This window comes from Echeneis naucrates, chromosome 17, assembly GCF_900963305.1.
Source record: "Echeneis naucrates chromosome 17, fEcheNa1.1, whole genome shotgun sequence".
NCBI lineage: Eukaryota > Metazoa > Chordata > Actinopteri > Carangiformes > Echeneidae > Echeneis > Echeneis naucrates.
This window is the reverse complement of record NC_042527.1, coordinates 7,568,196-7,584,010: the sequence shown is the minus strand read 5'-3', so window position 1 is coordinate 7,584,010 and position 15,815 is coordinate 7,568,196. Positions and strand designations below refer to the sequence as shown.

General features: G+C 41.2%; 2 protein-coding genes across 2 annotated transcripts; one reads left to right on the top strand and one right to left on the bottom strand.

The window, feature by feature from the left end:
• Positions 1-557: 557 nt before the first annotated feature.
• On the top strand, positions 558-3,949 carry LOC115057994 (profilin-2-like). Its single transcript, XM_029525279.1, has 3 exons — positions 558-853; positions 2,592-2,784; positions 3,379-3,949. The coding sequence occupies exons 1-3, from the start codon at positions 725-727 to the stop codon at positions 3,474-3,476; spliced, it is 420 nt and encodes a 139-aa protein (XP_029381139.1). The 5' UTR covers positions 558-724; the 3' UTR covers positions 3,477-3,949.
• Positions 3,950-13,750: 9,801 nt separating this feature from the next.
• On the bottom strand, positions 13,751-15,558 carry ahsg2 (alpha-2-HS-glycoprotein 2). Its single transcript, XM_029525511.1, has 7 exons — positions 15,361-15,558; positions 15,142-15,252; positions 14,915-14,996; positions 14,646-14,800; positions 14,465-14,560; positions 14,252-14,323; positions 13,751-14,155 (listed from the first exon to the last, which is right to left on the bottom strand). Exons 1-7 carry the CDS (start codon positions 15,556-15,558, stop codon positions 13,751-13,753), a joined length of 1,119 nt encoding a protein of 372 aa, XP_029381371.1.
• Positions 15,559-15,815: the final 257 nt, after the last annotated feature.

The following is a 15,815-nucleotide window of genomic DNA, read 5'->3' as shown; positions in this document are numbered from 1 at the left end:
TCATGAATGACTAAGATCCAGTAGGTTTATTAGCCTTTGAAAGGAGATTTACATTTTAATGGAAATATAAGAGCCCTGGTGTGTATGGAAAATTTATGTTTGTGATGTTATGTCTGTTTGGGTCAGATAGACCCCCAAAACATAACTAATGCGCACTTATCTCTGGAGACACAATGCTAATGAGTGACTGGGATTTAAAAGCAGAAACGACTTTCCATCAAAGGGGAAAATCTAACCATTTAAAAATACGTTATTAAATTGTGACTCCACGACGGTGAAGCGATCATTGCGGGACGAGGGACCACCACACTCACTGAACCGTCTGATGCGTGGAAACACTGTGAATGAACGGATGAACGAATGATCAAATGATTCGTTGGTCAAATCCCCAGCTTCCCCCCGGTGTTTCAGCCGTGCCTTCCCTCAGACAGTTGACTCTTGGCTGAGCTCATAAGTCCCTCTTTATTCCGCTGCCCGCTGCCATAAGAGCGCCGGGCAGCTCATTGTGCGGAGTGATCTGATACGGACTACACCCTGCAGCCGCTGCCTCTCCGCCGCCCCAGCCCTGACGGTGCTTAGCGTCGAAGCGTGGCTAAGATTGGACACCCACTAAATTCGCCTGTTGGTTGTCTTCCAATTTTGGCCGCGTCTCCTTTTGGCAACCTCACTTTCCCAAGGCTATATCGATTTTTTTTTTGTTTTTCATTGCACCTATTTCTTGAATATGACCTGGCAAAGCTACGTGGAGAACCTGATGGCCGATGGCAGCTGTCAGGATAGCGCCATTGTTGGGTATACGGACGCCAAGTACGTTTGGGCAGCACATACCGGTGGTGCTTTCAGTAATATCACGGTAAGAGATGGGGGGAAAGAATGGGCATTTGGGGTTAAAGATTAGCTCAATATGGCAGTGTTATCGCGTATCACCCACGCACACGGGCACTAGACTGAGCAGCGCCAGGACCGTTACCTCGCAGGTTCTAAATGACTAACGGGCTAACGGAGCCGAGCTAGCTTAGCCGGCTAGCGCGCTCATCTGTGGCCTGTCTCGGCTATTTCCTGCTTAAAGCACGCTGCGGGATTAGAGCTGGCTTCACCATAAAAGCGTGAAGGCGGTAGTTGGCGTGGGCCACTGTTCATAGAAATCTAAAAAACCCTACCGATTTAATCAGTTGCTAATTGGAAACCAACGAGTAGAAGGTGTCTGGATTTGAAGGAGCGTGCATGCTTTTGTGTGCACAGCCGCTTTGATTAGGAAACATTAGGCTGCCGGACCGGTAGATTGGGGGGGGGGGCTGCCTGAGCCGACTGAGAGCCGGCTGCATTATTGTCATGTTAATACGTATAGAAATGTGGTGATCATCACGCCGTGTACGTGTTTTCACTCTCTTTCAATTCATTGTGCGAGATGGCACGAGAACTAACGTTTGCAAAGATGTCCCTTTACTTCGGCTGCTTGCTGCAGCCAAAGGTTGCAAGTTGGTGCTAATGACGAGGTGCGGCATGGGCTGTGTTGGGTATTATGATTCTCCTATCACTGCATTTTCAGATTTCCAAGGGTTATTCACACATGTAATCAATTTTACAACTTGGTTGTTTTGCATCCGCTACCGGCATCACAGTCTTTGCAAGTGTTTGGAAAGGGGCTCCATTTTACAGTAATCTGAAGAATACATTTGCAGATTATTGTCTCGATTAATTGCTTATTCAGTCACATACTTGAAAAATATGCCCAGTATAGCAGAACAACACTTCCTAAGACATACAGCTTCAATTTAGGGTGAGAAGCCTCAAGCAACTGAGACCACCTGGTTTTGTTACCCTAACCATTGGGATCGGGCTACCACCAAACAATTATTTTCATTACTTGTGAACTTAACATTTTTTAATTGACCAAATAATCCAAGGCAAAAAAATAAACAAATTAAATAATCATGTTGTCTGAATAAATTGAAAATGGTGTCTCTTCAAATGTTAATGCCCCCAAGTTCTAGTTCAGGTTTTAAGAGTTCAATAAGTCAAACATTGATTTTACTGTGACATTAGGTGGAGAAAAGCTACAAAGTCATGCATTTGAGAAGCTGAGTGGTGGTGGTGGTGTTGTTGTTGTTTGTTTGTTTTTCTTTTTCTTTTGTATGTCAAAATACATTTACATTTTCTGCTAATAAGATGAATGAACAAATAATTGTAACCTTGGATTGAAACTCTTGATTGTTTGAAATGTGTTTTTGAATTTTTGGAGATGGTGTAATTGGTTATTTAACTAATCTCTTCAGCTTGAGTTGGATATTTGCCATCATAATTTGATTTTATATATATATATATATATATATATATATATATATATATATATATATATATATATATATATATATGAAAAGTGATTTGACAGCAACGTAACGCAAAGCTCCTGATATGTGGACAAAAAGTGTCCAACAGAAAGTGTATGAATTCCCTAACATCAAAGCATTCTTAATATTAATATTGTATCTTCCATAGTTAAAGTAATCATCCCTGTCATGTTACTTGAGGGATTTTTATAAAATCTGTCTAACATTGTCCCCATCTGTCTGGCATTACATATTTTTCAGTCTCAAGAAATTGATGTTCTCATTGGTAAAGACAGGGAGACCTTTTACACCAGCGGTCTCACCCTGGGCTCTAAGAAGTGTTCAGTCCTCAGAGACAGCCTCCAGGATGACGGGGACTGGACAATGGACATCAGGACAAAGAGCCAAGGGGGAGAACCTACATACAATATCTCTGTGGGAAAAGCTGGAAAAGGTAATAGTCACAACTATTGTTAAAATAAAATATTTTTTTACACTAATAAATATCACATGGATCTGAGTGTTATCAGTCATACCCTCTTGGGGCTTACAATTCTAGCCACATTTGCAGCCTAAGATAATTTTTTTCTACTACTACATTTTTTTGGTAATAAATAAGAAATGGCATTAATAGTGTCATTTGCAGTATTTGCATTTCAGAACTTGCAAACATTAGATGTTTTCAGGAGGAAAAACTTGACAAATATCTAAAATAGTTGGCAGCAATTTTATAAGACAATGCTTTCTGTGCAGCCCTTACAACTGTACAGGCTTGTCTTCAAGTTAAACTGACTTGACCAATTTTTCATTGTAAACCTTATGTAAACCATGGTTTGCCTTTGTGGTCCTCAATGTCTGACATTGCTTCAGAGTTTTTCAACAAATTGTTGATTGATGGTTGATTAAAAGTAGTTGGTTTGACTTCTAAGACTTTTGATAATTGTTCACCAGCCAATATAAATTTTGTATTTTACTCTAAATGCTTTTTTTTTTTTTTTTTTTTTTTTCGCTTTTCTTAACTATCCCTTTTCTCTCTTTTCTCTTTCAGTTTTGGTTCTTGTAATGGGCAAAGAAGGGGTCCATGGAGGTGGATTGAATAAGAAGGCTTACTCAATGGCAAAATACTTGAGGGATTCAGGGTTTTAATGTTTTCAAGCTCATTTAGATAAAATTGAGGGACAAAAAGAAGAGAAAGGAAATATTGCTGTTAAGATTTCTCCTGCAAGCAATCAATTGTCTTGGAAATATTTAATAGCAATGAAGAGTGGTAAGATACTGAGTCATCTTTGTTCCCCCCTTCATCCTGTTTGGGGGAGACTCTTCAATTTTGTTCATTTCTCTTTTTTTTTCCTTGTGTGCTCAAGTATTGGTTTTAGTCATGGGAAAGGAGGCGGTCCATGGTGGAAATCTTAACAAGAAAGCACATTCAATGGCTGAGTACCTGAGGAAGTCTGGATATTAAGCAAAATCTCCATCCACCATCAACTTTGCAGCTCACCCCCACTCACTGCATTGTGTTGACACTACTTCCAGGATTAGATGGCATTTAATGTAACTTCCTCCCGTGTCTACTTTTTATATACAGCCTTTTGTTGCTAAGACACACACAGACACTTTTCTTCTTTTTTTTTTTTTTTTTTTTTTTGGGGGGGGGGGGTCTTCCCCACTCTGAAGTTGTACTTCTCATATTTTTTGGCACTACAATAATGGCATGTTCTTTGAAATGTTTAATAACCAAAAGTGTTCAAAAACTGAGTGCAAAGTGTAATAAAATTGTTAAATGAAATTGGACTCTCCTTGTTTAACATTCACTTAGAGAATAGGTCATACTCCAAGGGGAAGTACACTTGGAATGGTGGCGACAGTTTGCATAGTTGTGGTTTTTTTGAAGCGTTACTAAAATATGCTATTTTTCTTTCTTTTTTTTTTTTTTTTTTTTTTTTTTTTTTTTCCTTATCAGCATGTGGGCATTTAAAAGTTGCATGCATACACCTGTTAAGCATACCAATTTCCACCTATCTTCTCTCTGTCCCATGTAATATTCCAGCCAAAACCATCTTCTCATCTGCCTCCATCTTCAAGTCTTTGTAGCTTCTGTTCTGAGAAACCTTCCTCTGACATAGTTCTGTACGCATCACCATCGTCATCTGCCCTTCATTACTTGCTTTTGCTGTTGTAGCTGAATGTGGTTACAAAAGTTGGAGTCTCAGTAGACATTCCACCTCTGTGACAGCTCAAGATATTTGTCAGTCAGCTCTTGGTATTTGTTAATTCTGCGGTGAATCATTACATACTCATTATGTCAAGTCATTTCCCCTCTGGACCAATTGTCAGAATAAAAGGATTATCAGAATTACTTCATCTTATTCTGATAGATGATTGTTGGCATAATCTGTTGACTGTAAATCATTAAGACTGCATCAGATGACTGTAAAACATATAACTGCTTCTCTAGACTTCAACACTAAAACTTTACATCACTAACTGATTTGTTGCTAATTTCACGTCTGTTAACCAATAAAATGGCAATGTCATTTTACTACAGTATGAATGCATTTTGACTGTAAACCAAGGCTGTTGAGCCTTGGTAATTATTTGCCTTGTGCTTTAGTCATCAAAGGTGTATTCACAAATTGTCATAGTACGGTACTTAGAAGTATATTTAAAAGAAAAAAAAATAATGCTGTGTACACTAAACATTGAAAATGGTGTTGGTTGGAATAAGAACATTTGTAAGTTGTCTTGTGAAAACTTTCTGAGAATAACTGTGTATTCTGTGCCATAAAATTGATCTGATCTGTTGTTACTGCAAGTTGGATTTTTAACTGCTGCCCCAGTAAGAAGTAACTTTTAATGGCACTTTCCAAGGGGATATTTTGGCATCAGTAATTTCCAGACTTTGTGGAATATGTACAGAATTAAACGACAGGAAAGTACATTTGCAATATTTTTTCTTTCTCCCTCGCCCCCTTTTTTTTTTTTTTTTTTGTTGAGATGGAAATTCCTTCTGCCACAAAATCTGCTATTTCAAATGCCATGAATTGATGAGACATATTGTTTACAGACAGATCAAATAAAAGTTATTCCAACCTAAGGTAAAGCCATTTGTCCCATCTGTTGTTCAAATTTATATGCAGATTTAGTGAAGAGTTGTAAAGTTAAGTTTTCATTTGGGAGTTCAGATTCAGAATTGCTGGTCCTGCACAACATGTTAGTGTGTACTTTACAGGAAAAACAAATGCTGATCCTGTGGATCTTTTAATGTACACTCAAACACAGAAGTGTGACTGCAATATTGCTCTGCTGAATCGATAAATTTCAATATTCTCTAATGTGAGAATTTGAAATGTCAAGGGATACAAGTTTTTGATGAACCTTGTGAATGGAAATAAAGTCCTACTCTGGTGGTATAACAAATTCAAGAAGTAATTTCTGGATAACATGCCTTTCAAGAATTATTAAATAAGTACAATGATTTGTGTGTTAAGAATGAATGAGAAGAAACAAATCTTGTATCATACCTTCAGATAGCTGAATTTCATTTGTGGCTTTCAAGTAAATTCTTGGGTCATGCCAAAGGAAAGAATACATGTCGAGACTAAAGGGATGACTAAATTGCTTTCACTCATAGTTTTTACTAGTTTTAAACCCCTTCAAGAAGTTAACCTTTTATATTACTTATATAATGAGGGTTCCACTAGGCTTGCGTCTGTATGCACATAAAAAAAAAAAAAAAAAAAAAAATATATATATATATATATATATATATATATATATATTTAAAATAAAATGCGGAAAATAGTGGGGGAGACACTAAAGACACCATATATATATATGGTGTCTTTAGTGTCTCCCCCACTATTTTCCTATTTACTTAAATGGGAGAGTGTATTTAAATTTTGACTGATACTGTACATATATATGTAGATGAACCTTTATTCTTTATGCGGAAAAAGACAGAAAGATTTGTTGTGAGAAAACGTAATCTTGCCTGGTGACATTTGTGATATGCCCGTCATCATGCCCGATATACACTGGAAACATATTTGAGTCAAAAAATCTATGCTTTACTAGTTCATCAGAGACAAAAGGTAGATCTAAGAAAGATCCAGAGACGTGAAGTTGTAGGTAAATCTAACGCGTTATTGCTTAATGGATAAAAGCAAATCACAAATTGATGTTGAACAGATATCGTCACAGGAGTTTGGCCACAATATGTTTGCCATCTATCAGTGACGTCATTTGCGCGAAGCAATCAGCAGTGTCACCTGTGGACGCCCCGCCCCTCGCGCGCATTGATTGTCTACACCTGTGTGTGGTCATTATCCGAATTGGACCTCACGCGCTCAGTAGGTGAAGCTCGCCGCTGCCACGCCACACTGTAGAGGCAAAGCTGCCCGTGCGGTGTCTTCATTTTTTTTTCTTATCTCCAATGGCGTGTAGCGGGAGAGGGGGCATTACGGTTTTACCATGGATAGGACTTTTCCTGCTTGTTAGTTCCTTTTGCCACTGTACTACACTGACAAGACTTAAAGCACTTGATAAAAGAAGAGGAAACGCAACGCTTAGCCAAGATGGCGCTAAAAGAAGTGACTTGCTTCATGGGAAGCTCTTAATTGGACAAAATTCTCTTCGAGGTGCTAAACCGGAAGGAGCTGACGTCCCAAAGACTGACTACCAAGCAGACATGGGTATGTGTAGAAGGCTTAATGCTTTGGTTGAGCGTTTAGGCTTTTTGTTCATTATGGCTGTTTGTCTCGGCACTTCAATGGAACGTTTGTTAAAAAAGTTAAATAGTCCTGCTGTACCAATTTGATCTTGGACAAAACATCACTTCTAACAGGCTGGGAAGGCTATAAGCATCCTAAAGGACAGGGTGAAGATGTTCTAAAGCTGAGGCCAGATGCTGACATACTGGAGCAGCTACTTAAAATGGAACCAAAGGTCGAATGTACAGTAGACTCTATGAAACTTCAGGTCCAAGGTGCTGCATCTACTCCTGGATCTCTGCTCTTTGTGGACAGGGGTAAGTTTACTTTCCAGTGGACTTGTGCATTTACCACCCTTATTTATATGTTAAGCCTGCAGTATGATGTAATTAAAAAAAAAAAAAAAGTTCCTTTCAAATGTTACCTTAGGAATTGGGCGGTCTCCTCTGCCTCTGTCAAAGTTGCCACCAAGCTGTGGGTATACTGTCAGCTCAACACAAAGAGAGCTGCTCCTCATGGCACCCTATGATGGTTGCTTTGTTGCACTTGAGGTGGGAGCAACTTTGGAAATGTACATAGTTGAAGTTTGCAGTGCTTTCAAACTTGTAACATTTTCTGTCTGGTTTCAGGAGAATAACTATGTTCTACCATTGCGTTGGTGGGGAGTACCAGTGAGGATGTCGTGCCCTTTGATGAGACTATCTTCACCAAACCCTCCAATGGTCACCTGCCACACTGCGGGCATGGTTGTGAAAACTGAGTGGATGGTGCCTGTTGCTAAAATTAACATCAATTGTAAGTAACTTCATTGCATGACTTGCGAGTGACCTACCTTTTGGGCAAACATAACAATTCACAATGGGCATATGAAATTGTGGTGGTCAGGCTTTCTGCCATTATGATTCAACATACCAGGAAGTTACTCACCAGTCAAACTTGACTTGCAGTATTTAACACAACTTGATATTAAATCATAACATTTGTTAGGTTAATCTGAAAGTATATGCTTAACTGTTTTTTGTTTTTTTTTTTGTTTTTTTTTTAAGTGTCTGGTAGTAATCTCTTACTTTACAGTGAATGGTACCTGGGAGCCATTGATGATGGCTTCATCCAAATGTGGTTTTAGCGTAGTTGTACATCCTGAGGGTGTGGTTATCTCTGTAAACTATGCACCCTGCCTGGAGAATAAGGTATATAAAAATTCTTCAATTTTCAGCATTGTCGCTTAAAAAAAACAAACAAACAAAAAAAAAAACTTAGCGTACCCCTCCTATATTTTGTTTCAGGGTGGACTGTACATAGTTGAACTAACTGGAGATGGAGAAACCAAAATTTCCTGTCCCTCATTATCAGCTACACAGACTGTCTTTACCCCATCACACAATTCTGTTCCTTCTCATTCTCCAACACTGATTCCTCAGTCTGTTTCCCAAGTTTCAGATTTTGCTCAGAAACCAGAGGCACCTAATGAGAAACCAAAGGATATTTCTGAGTTGCCTTACTTCCCTTTTCACCCCAGTGTCTTTCACCCTTACACTTCCCCTTCGCTGGTTGCACAGTCAACCCTCCCTCCTTTTACCAAGAAGGATGAATTGCACTTGCATCCGACTGTCCATCCTCCAAAACTGTCAGTGGCTCCTGAAGGACAAGTGCCCCAGCATTTTCAATTCCCATTTTACCATTGGCTAGTCCAACCAGAGAAAACCCCTGTTGGAAGAGAACTTCCGTTGCAACCCCCAGCCACCACCACAGGTGAGAAAGGTGTAAACCCCTTTTATCTGTATCTGCACAATGTTAATCCTGAAACAAAACCTTTACCTACATCATCTGGCCCAGCTGGCCAAATCACTAAAGGCCAAAAACAACAACAACCTTACTACCCTTTTCCATTTCATCCACAACAATCCAAGTCTGAAACTCCCCCAACACCAGCAGCTAAAACATCACAAAGTGAACTGGAGACTGTACCTCTGTATCCCCCTTTTACTTTTGGACTGCCTCAAAAATCTGTAGAACCACCTACAAACCAGCCTGAGAAACAAAAACCATTTTATCCATTTCCTCCTTACCCCCAACCACCATTGCCAGCCTCTCAAGTAAAAGAGAATATGCCACCAAAGCCCCCAGCTACTCAGGAACCTCAAGGCCAAAAGTATCAACAATTATATTATCCACTTTATCATCCCTTTTGGCCTCAAGGTCTTTTTCAGACACAGATGCCACTCACAGAGCCAACTTCAATGCTAGCTCCAAAGGGTAAGGGACAACAACCTCTTGGTCCCTTGGAGCCATTTAAACCCAATGTCCCTGGAGATTTGCTGTCTAGCAACCCAACTCCACAGAGTAAAGAGCCATCACAGCCAGAACCACCCCAGGGTCATGTATATCAATACCCTTACCCTCTCTTCCCTCACCTGGTGGCAACTGAAAATTCAACCACTGACCAACCCTCACAATCAGAAGCTCCTCGGGGTCAGGTATATCAGTACCCTTACCATCTCTTCCCTCAGCCAGCACCAACTGAAAAACCAACCACTGTCAAACAATCCTCAGAGCCTGAAGCCCCTCAGGGTCAGTTACTTAAATACCCTTACCCTCTCTTCCCTCAGCCAGTGCCAACTGAAAAGCCAACCACTGTCAGACAACCAGAAGCTCCTCAGGGTCTGGTATATCCGTACCCTTACCATCTCTTCCCTCAGCCAGCACCAACTGAAAAACCAACCACTGTTCAACAACCCTCAGAGCCTGAAGCCCCTCAGAGTCAGGTATACCAATACCCTTACCCTCTCTTCCCTCAGCCAGTGCCAACTGAAAAGCCAACCACTGCCAGACAACCAGAAGCTCCTCAGGGTCTGGTATATCAGTACCCTTACCATCTCTTCCCTCAGCCAGCACCAACTGAAAAACCAACCACTGTCAAACAATCCTCAGAGCCCGAAGCCCCTCAGGGTCAGTTACTTAAATACCCTTACCCTCTCTTCCCTCAGCCAGTGCCAACTGAAAAGCCAACCACTGTCAGACAACCAGAAGCTCCTCAGGGTCTGGTATATCAATACCCTTACCATCTCTTCCCTCAGCCAGTGCCAACTGAAAAACCAACCACTGTCAAACAATCCTCAGAGCCTGAAGCCCCTCAGGGTCAGTTACTTAAATACCCTTACCCTCTCTTCCCTCAGCCAGTGCCAACTGAAAAGCCAACCACTGTCGGACAACCAGAAGCTCCTCAGGGTCTGGTATATCAATACCCTTACTCTCTCTTCCCTCACTTGGTGGGACCAAAAAATTCAACCACTGTCCAACAACCCTCACAACCAGAAGCTCCTCATGGTCAGGAATATCAGTACCCTTACCATCTATTCCCTCAGCTGGCACCAAGTGAGAAACCATCCACTGTCACAGAGCCCGAAGCCCCTCAGGGTCAGTTACTTCAATACCCTTACCCTCTCTTTCCTCAGCCAGTGCCAACTGAAAAGCCAACCACTGTCAAACAACCAGAAGCTCCTCAGAGTCAGGCATATCAGTACCCTTACCCTCTCTTACCTCAGCTGGCACCAACTGAAAAACCAACCACTGTTCAACAACCCTCAGAGCCTGAAGCCCCTCAGAGTCAGGTATACCAATACCCTTACCCTCTCTTCCCTCAGCCAGTGCCAACAGAAAAGCCAGCGACTGTTCTGTCTCCCCACCCTGGAGGCCCTTGGGGCCAAGGGCACCTGCCATTCTACCCTTCCTACCCCTTCTACCTACAGCCAAAACCTGAAAATTGGCCAGCAACAAAGCCAGTTCCTAAACCCTCTTACCAAAAACCATACAAGATACCAGATGCTGGAACAAATGGTGCCAAAGCTATCACTGAAAAGCCATTCCTTGGTGAAAACCTTCCAGATAGCCAGGTGCACCACCCATTCATTTCATACTACTCAAATTACCCTCAGTCTCCAATGTTGCCCCCTGGCACCTTCATACAGAAGCCTCAGATGGCCACAATTACAGAACCAAGTAATGGTGTTGCCCAACAAAATCCACAACCAGGCTCTTACATACCATCATTGCACTGTCCTCAGTTTTGCCCATCAGGAATTTCTAATTGCTGTGTCCAAATTGCTTTTCATCAACATCTCCATCACATTATTCCACCTGTATTTGGTGATAAACTGCCCTATTCTGATGTCCCTCCTCAAAAGCCAACTGAAACAACGCAAGCGCCTGTCTCTGCACCATCTTCCTCACAGGCCCCTCCATCTGAAAATGAAGAGCATGCCCATTTCCTACCACCAGATGGCAACCCTGCTGTAATAAACATTTCCAAGAAGCCTATAAATCCTCAACTGCCAGTTTACCCTTATTTTGTACCCAATTCGGTATATCGTAACTGGCCATATCTACCACAGAATGAAATGAAAAATTTACCACAAAGTCAATCAGCAACTGACTTCACTGCTCCCTTTAAACCTCTGACCCCAGGCAGTAATCCAGGTGTGCAGTATGAGCCATATCACATGCAACCCCCAGAACAGCAGCTGAGCCAGCAATCACCTGAGAGTATGTATAATCTCTCTGGGCCTAATTTCATGTCTTTTCTTAGCCGATATCAAAAACAGGAGCATGCAAGCCAGAAAAGTCAGCCTGGATCTAAGGACCTCCAGCCATCTACTGTAGAACTCGGCAATTCTAAAGGGTGGATGGATCCTAAAGGCCAAAGTCAACTCAATCATTTTCTGATCCCTGTTATGCTTCAAGATGCTCAAGCACCTGCATATAACTTGTCACAACCACAGACCTTTGGGAGTAGCTCAGAGAAATCCACTGAACATGATTCCACTGTCCCCTCACACTCAAAGTCAAAAAGTTACATGCTACTTCAACATGGCCCGCCTGGAAATGAACCCAAAAGTTTCCATGAATCCCCTCTCCCTTTAAGTGATGTGGTTCATGATCCAAACTTGCACCCACAAAATCCTGTGAGGCACCAGAGTTTTAAATCTCAGACTTTAAATCTCCCTCAGGACAGATTTCTGCACCTCAAACACCTGGGGAAAAAGGTCAGTCCCTTACCTGGTTACACCAACTACATGTCAACCCTGGTGGTGAAAAAAAATTAGCTAATGTTTCTCTATCTGATGCTCATTTCTCCTGTTTCAGGACCCTTTCAGTGAGGCTCACTTGCAGCCTGACTCATTGAAAGATGTGTCAATGCCTGTTCCTCCTCTTGGCTCAAGCCGCAGGATTCCAGCCCCCATATAAAAAGCAATATCAACACTGACTTTGAGCAAATGGTATGTTCACTTATATTTTGTTTTTACTTCAGTTCAGTCATTTGAACTAATGTTTGTCTCTTACAGGACTGAACCAAGCAACAAAGGGAGAAAATGAAAATTGTTGCTCTTAATGAATAAATCAGTAAAATAAAAAATTTGTGCCATATCTGTTTTTAAGACCCAGTCAGTGCATTGCCCTTGTTGAACTGATGTCCTGCTTATTTTGCCTCACCATGAACTAGTGTTTACTGAACATTGACCTTTTCTAGTAAATGCACTTACTAGGATTTACCATTCATCATCAGTGGCCACAGTGACTAACCATAAATTGTAAAAATTTCAGATTTTTGCAACTAATGTACCTGTCTCTTGCTGTTTTTCTCTTGAATAGCAAATTGTCTTGAGTCTGCAATTGCTGACATTTCTCACAATACCTCTCTAAACTTCCTGGTCAGCACAACAGTAAAAAGTGGCTATCTTTCAAAGGCCAATCCAAATCAGGAAAGTACAACTGTTCTCTTAAAATGTGTAGTTGCATTATAGTGAATTTTGATTGCCATTAAAAGCATGACCCTAAAGCCCCAAACCATGGCTTATTAATGCTAGTTTATCTGTAGACTAAATTTAAATATAACATTGAGTTGCATCTTCCAAAAAACTAAGTAAACATCAATGCAGTTGGAAGCTTTAATAGTAAATATACTTCCATATGTTGGATAACTGAAATCATACAGCATACAAAAGCCAAGAGAACAGTTGGTCATGTACATGGCACAATCCAAAGGATGCATCCTTTATATTGCAGTCTTTCAGGTTTTGCCTCATATCAGCTTATGCTGATCAGATAATTAAAGGTGCACATTCCTATAACCCTCCATCTCTACTGTACATTGAATTCTTCTGTCAAGCTTGGATTGTCCTGTCTGAGCTGGAATGAAATCTGTAAATGACCTGATAACTCTTTCTAGTTTGGACATGTCAAAGCAAACAAACGTCAGCCTGTAAACATTTGGGTAATGTTTGAAATATTGAGCTGCCTTTGCTGTGCAGGACATGTATTTCTGTGGCTGTATCAGAGATGTGAATGGGTTCACAGGAAGTTCATTCACCATGGACACTGTTGGCCTTAAAGATGGTATGAATAATTGCGTTACAGTTGAAAGTTTTGCATACAGCAGTCATAAAATCTGAAACAGACTCTCAGCCCTTCCCTGACTGTTTCAAGTCATGTTAAGTAAGAATACAAAACTTGGCCTTTGGGATGTTTATTCATCACCAATAAATGCAAAATTTTATCATCAATTTTACAGACATTTCAAGAGATCATTTCAAACAATAAATTCCTAATTTAAGAACACTAGCGTATCTACAACACAAGTTCATGTATCAATTAAATTTATGCTAGCACCAGTGTATCTGAAGGAGGCAAATATAGACAGTCTGTGGATCCTGTTCACTTGAAGAATCTAACCCTTCCTGGACATACTGGTGCAAGAAGAACAGGGCCTGTTTGAGCTACTGTAAGGTCAAGTGTAGCAGGTACGTCTCTCTTGAACACTGATATGGGGAGCTCCCGAGAAGTTGAGGAATCTGATGCTGATCCCGAATCAGCAGCTGGAGCGGGATCAGCAGCTGGAGCGGGATCAGCAGCTGGAGCGGGCTCTGCAGCAGCAGCATCGACCACTGCGGGGACAACAGGCACAACTTCAGCAGACTCTGCTGATTCTGCAGATAGAAAGCCCACCAGATAAGGGTCATGGAGAGAAGTCAGTTTATGGTGTCTCAGGCTGCCTGTATGCACGTGGACTGCTGGTGGCAAGGCAGGTACTGCAGTATTGTTGGCATCTACAACAGGCATCTGAAAAATAATTTACACCAACAGTGGCTTAGAAAAAAATAATTTCTAAGAAATGGAAAAAAAGAAAGTCCTATTCATTTATGAGGAAACTTTTACCAGAATGTTAAACATCTTGCAGGCCACTGTTGGCTGAGAGTGAAGACCCAAGGCAGTACAAAATCCACGTTCCTGGTAGAGAAAAAAAATTATTCCATGTTTTTGTTCCTTATGATTTATTTTGAGGGGGCTAAAAAGTATGTAGTTATTCAGAAAATTACCCCACCCCGAACCCTTCTTTTTTTTTTTGGTAAATAGGGTTCATGTACTCACAGCCAGGGGGTCACTCAGAGGCAGGCAGACGCTGTCAGTGCAATTAGCCTCAACTATGACAAATTCTGCTGAATATTGTGGCCCACCAGACACAACCTGAAACAAGAGAAGTATCGCTGACTATTTTTTCTAAAGTTTGTAAAATTCTTGTAATCCTGAACACATAATGCTCCCAGCGCACCTGGGATGACACCCTTCCAACCTCCAGAAGAGTGTAAGATACGTTCGCAGTGATGTTATTTAAGGTTATCAGTGAGGCATTGACAAACTCCAATGCAGCAGTGTCATTTAGGGGTAGGAGGTTAAAACAGCCCACACATATGTCCTCTCTCGATTCTACACACAAAAAAAACAAAACAAACAAAAACAACAGAAAGATAGATCCAGGTATGTTTGACACAATATTCTGTATGTTGTTATTTGGCTGAGTGTGTGATTGTTAAGTTTTACCTTCTGTTTTACACTTGAATGCGGTGACAGTCAGAACTCCGCCAACCCTCTTCAGCACCACATCACAGTCTCCCTCCACCGCCTGATTGGCGACAAAGAATCCATCCAAAATCTTCTCTTCTATTCTCATTATCTTATATCCTAGAATTACTGTCATCATTCAATCTGGTTGAATGATGACAGTGTGGTAATGATAGCTTCTGTGTGGTAATGGGAAGCAGTCTCACCGTTAATATTTTTGGTCTGACTGTGCAGTTGGCAACTGGTGTTGGGTCCAACACATGACAGTCTGTCTCCAGCAAGTCAATTTCCAGGACAAATGTGCTGTTTCCATCAGGCTAAGGACAAGTACAAATAAACAATGTAATTCTTTTAAATGCTCAGACAGCTCACCACATGGAGATGAGGAAAAGTGATTTTCTTTAGGCCCACAACTCCTCACTTACCATGGTGACGATCTTAATGTCCTCAATCCTGTTGAGTGCATACTTGTAGCCATGCTTATGCTGGGCATTGAGATAATCCTGAGCCACCAGAGCAGCCTCCTCCGCCTCAGGGGAGTCACACATAGGCCTTTGCACGTTGATCTGAGCCCATACCCCCACCAGTAGTCCCAGAACAACCGTGATGCCCAGAGCCTTCATTTCTGTCAAAGACGCAAGAGGTATCAGAGCGGTGTAGCAGATGTGAAGGAGTGGAAGAGCCGATGCAGCCCATGGCGTATATATCTTGTACTTTAAACAGGAAACGGAGCCAAGTCAAACACGGTGATCATCCGTTCTGACTGCGTCACATGTTGGTTTTATTCTCTGTCAAGATGCTGTGAAAACAATTTTACAAAGTCTAGGATTACATCTTAAATCAGTAAAAATGTATTGTTTTCTTATGATGAGACTTTTGG

Excerpts from the sequence above, each read along its gene's own strand:
- LOC115057994 (XM_029525279.1), top strand. The coding sequence starts at position 725 with ATGACCTGGCAAAGCTACGTGGAGAACCTGATGGCCGATGGCAGCTGT. Across the intron at positions 854-2,591 it reads GTGCTTTCAGTAATATCACG|TCTCAAGAAATTGATGTTCT; the intron begins GTAAGAGATGGG and ends CATATTTTTCAG. Across the intron at positions 2,785-3,378 it reads TGTGGGAAAAGCTGGAAAAG|TTTTGGTTCTTGTAATGGGC; the intron begins GTAATAGTCACA and ends TTTCTCTTTCAG.
- ahsg2 (XM_029525511.1), bottom strand. The coding sequence starts at position 15,558 with ATGAAGGCTCTGGGCATCACGGTTGTTCTGGGACTACTGGTGGGGGTA. Across the intron at positions 15,253-15,360 it reads ACATTAAGATCGTCACCATG|CCTGATGGAAACAGCACATT; the intron begins GTAAGTGAGGAG and ends ACTTGTCCTTAG. Across the intron at positions 14,997-15,141 it reads TCAGACCAAAAATATTAACG|GCGGTGGAGGGAGACTGTGA; the intron begins GTGAGACTGCTT and ends GTCGCCAATCAG.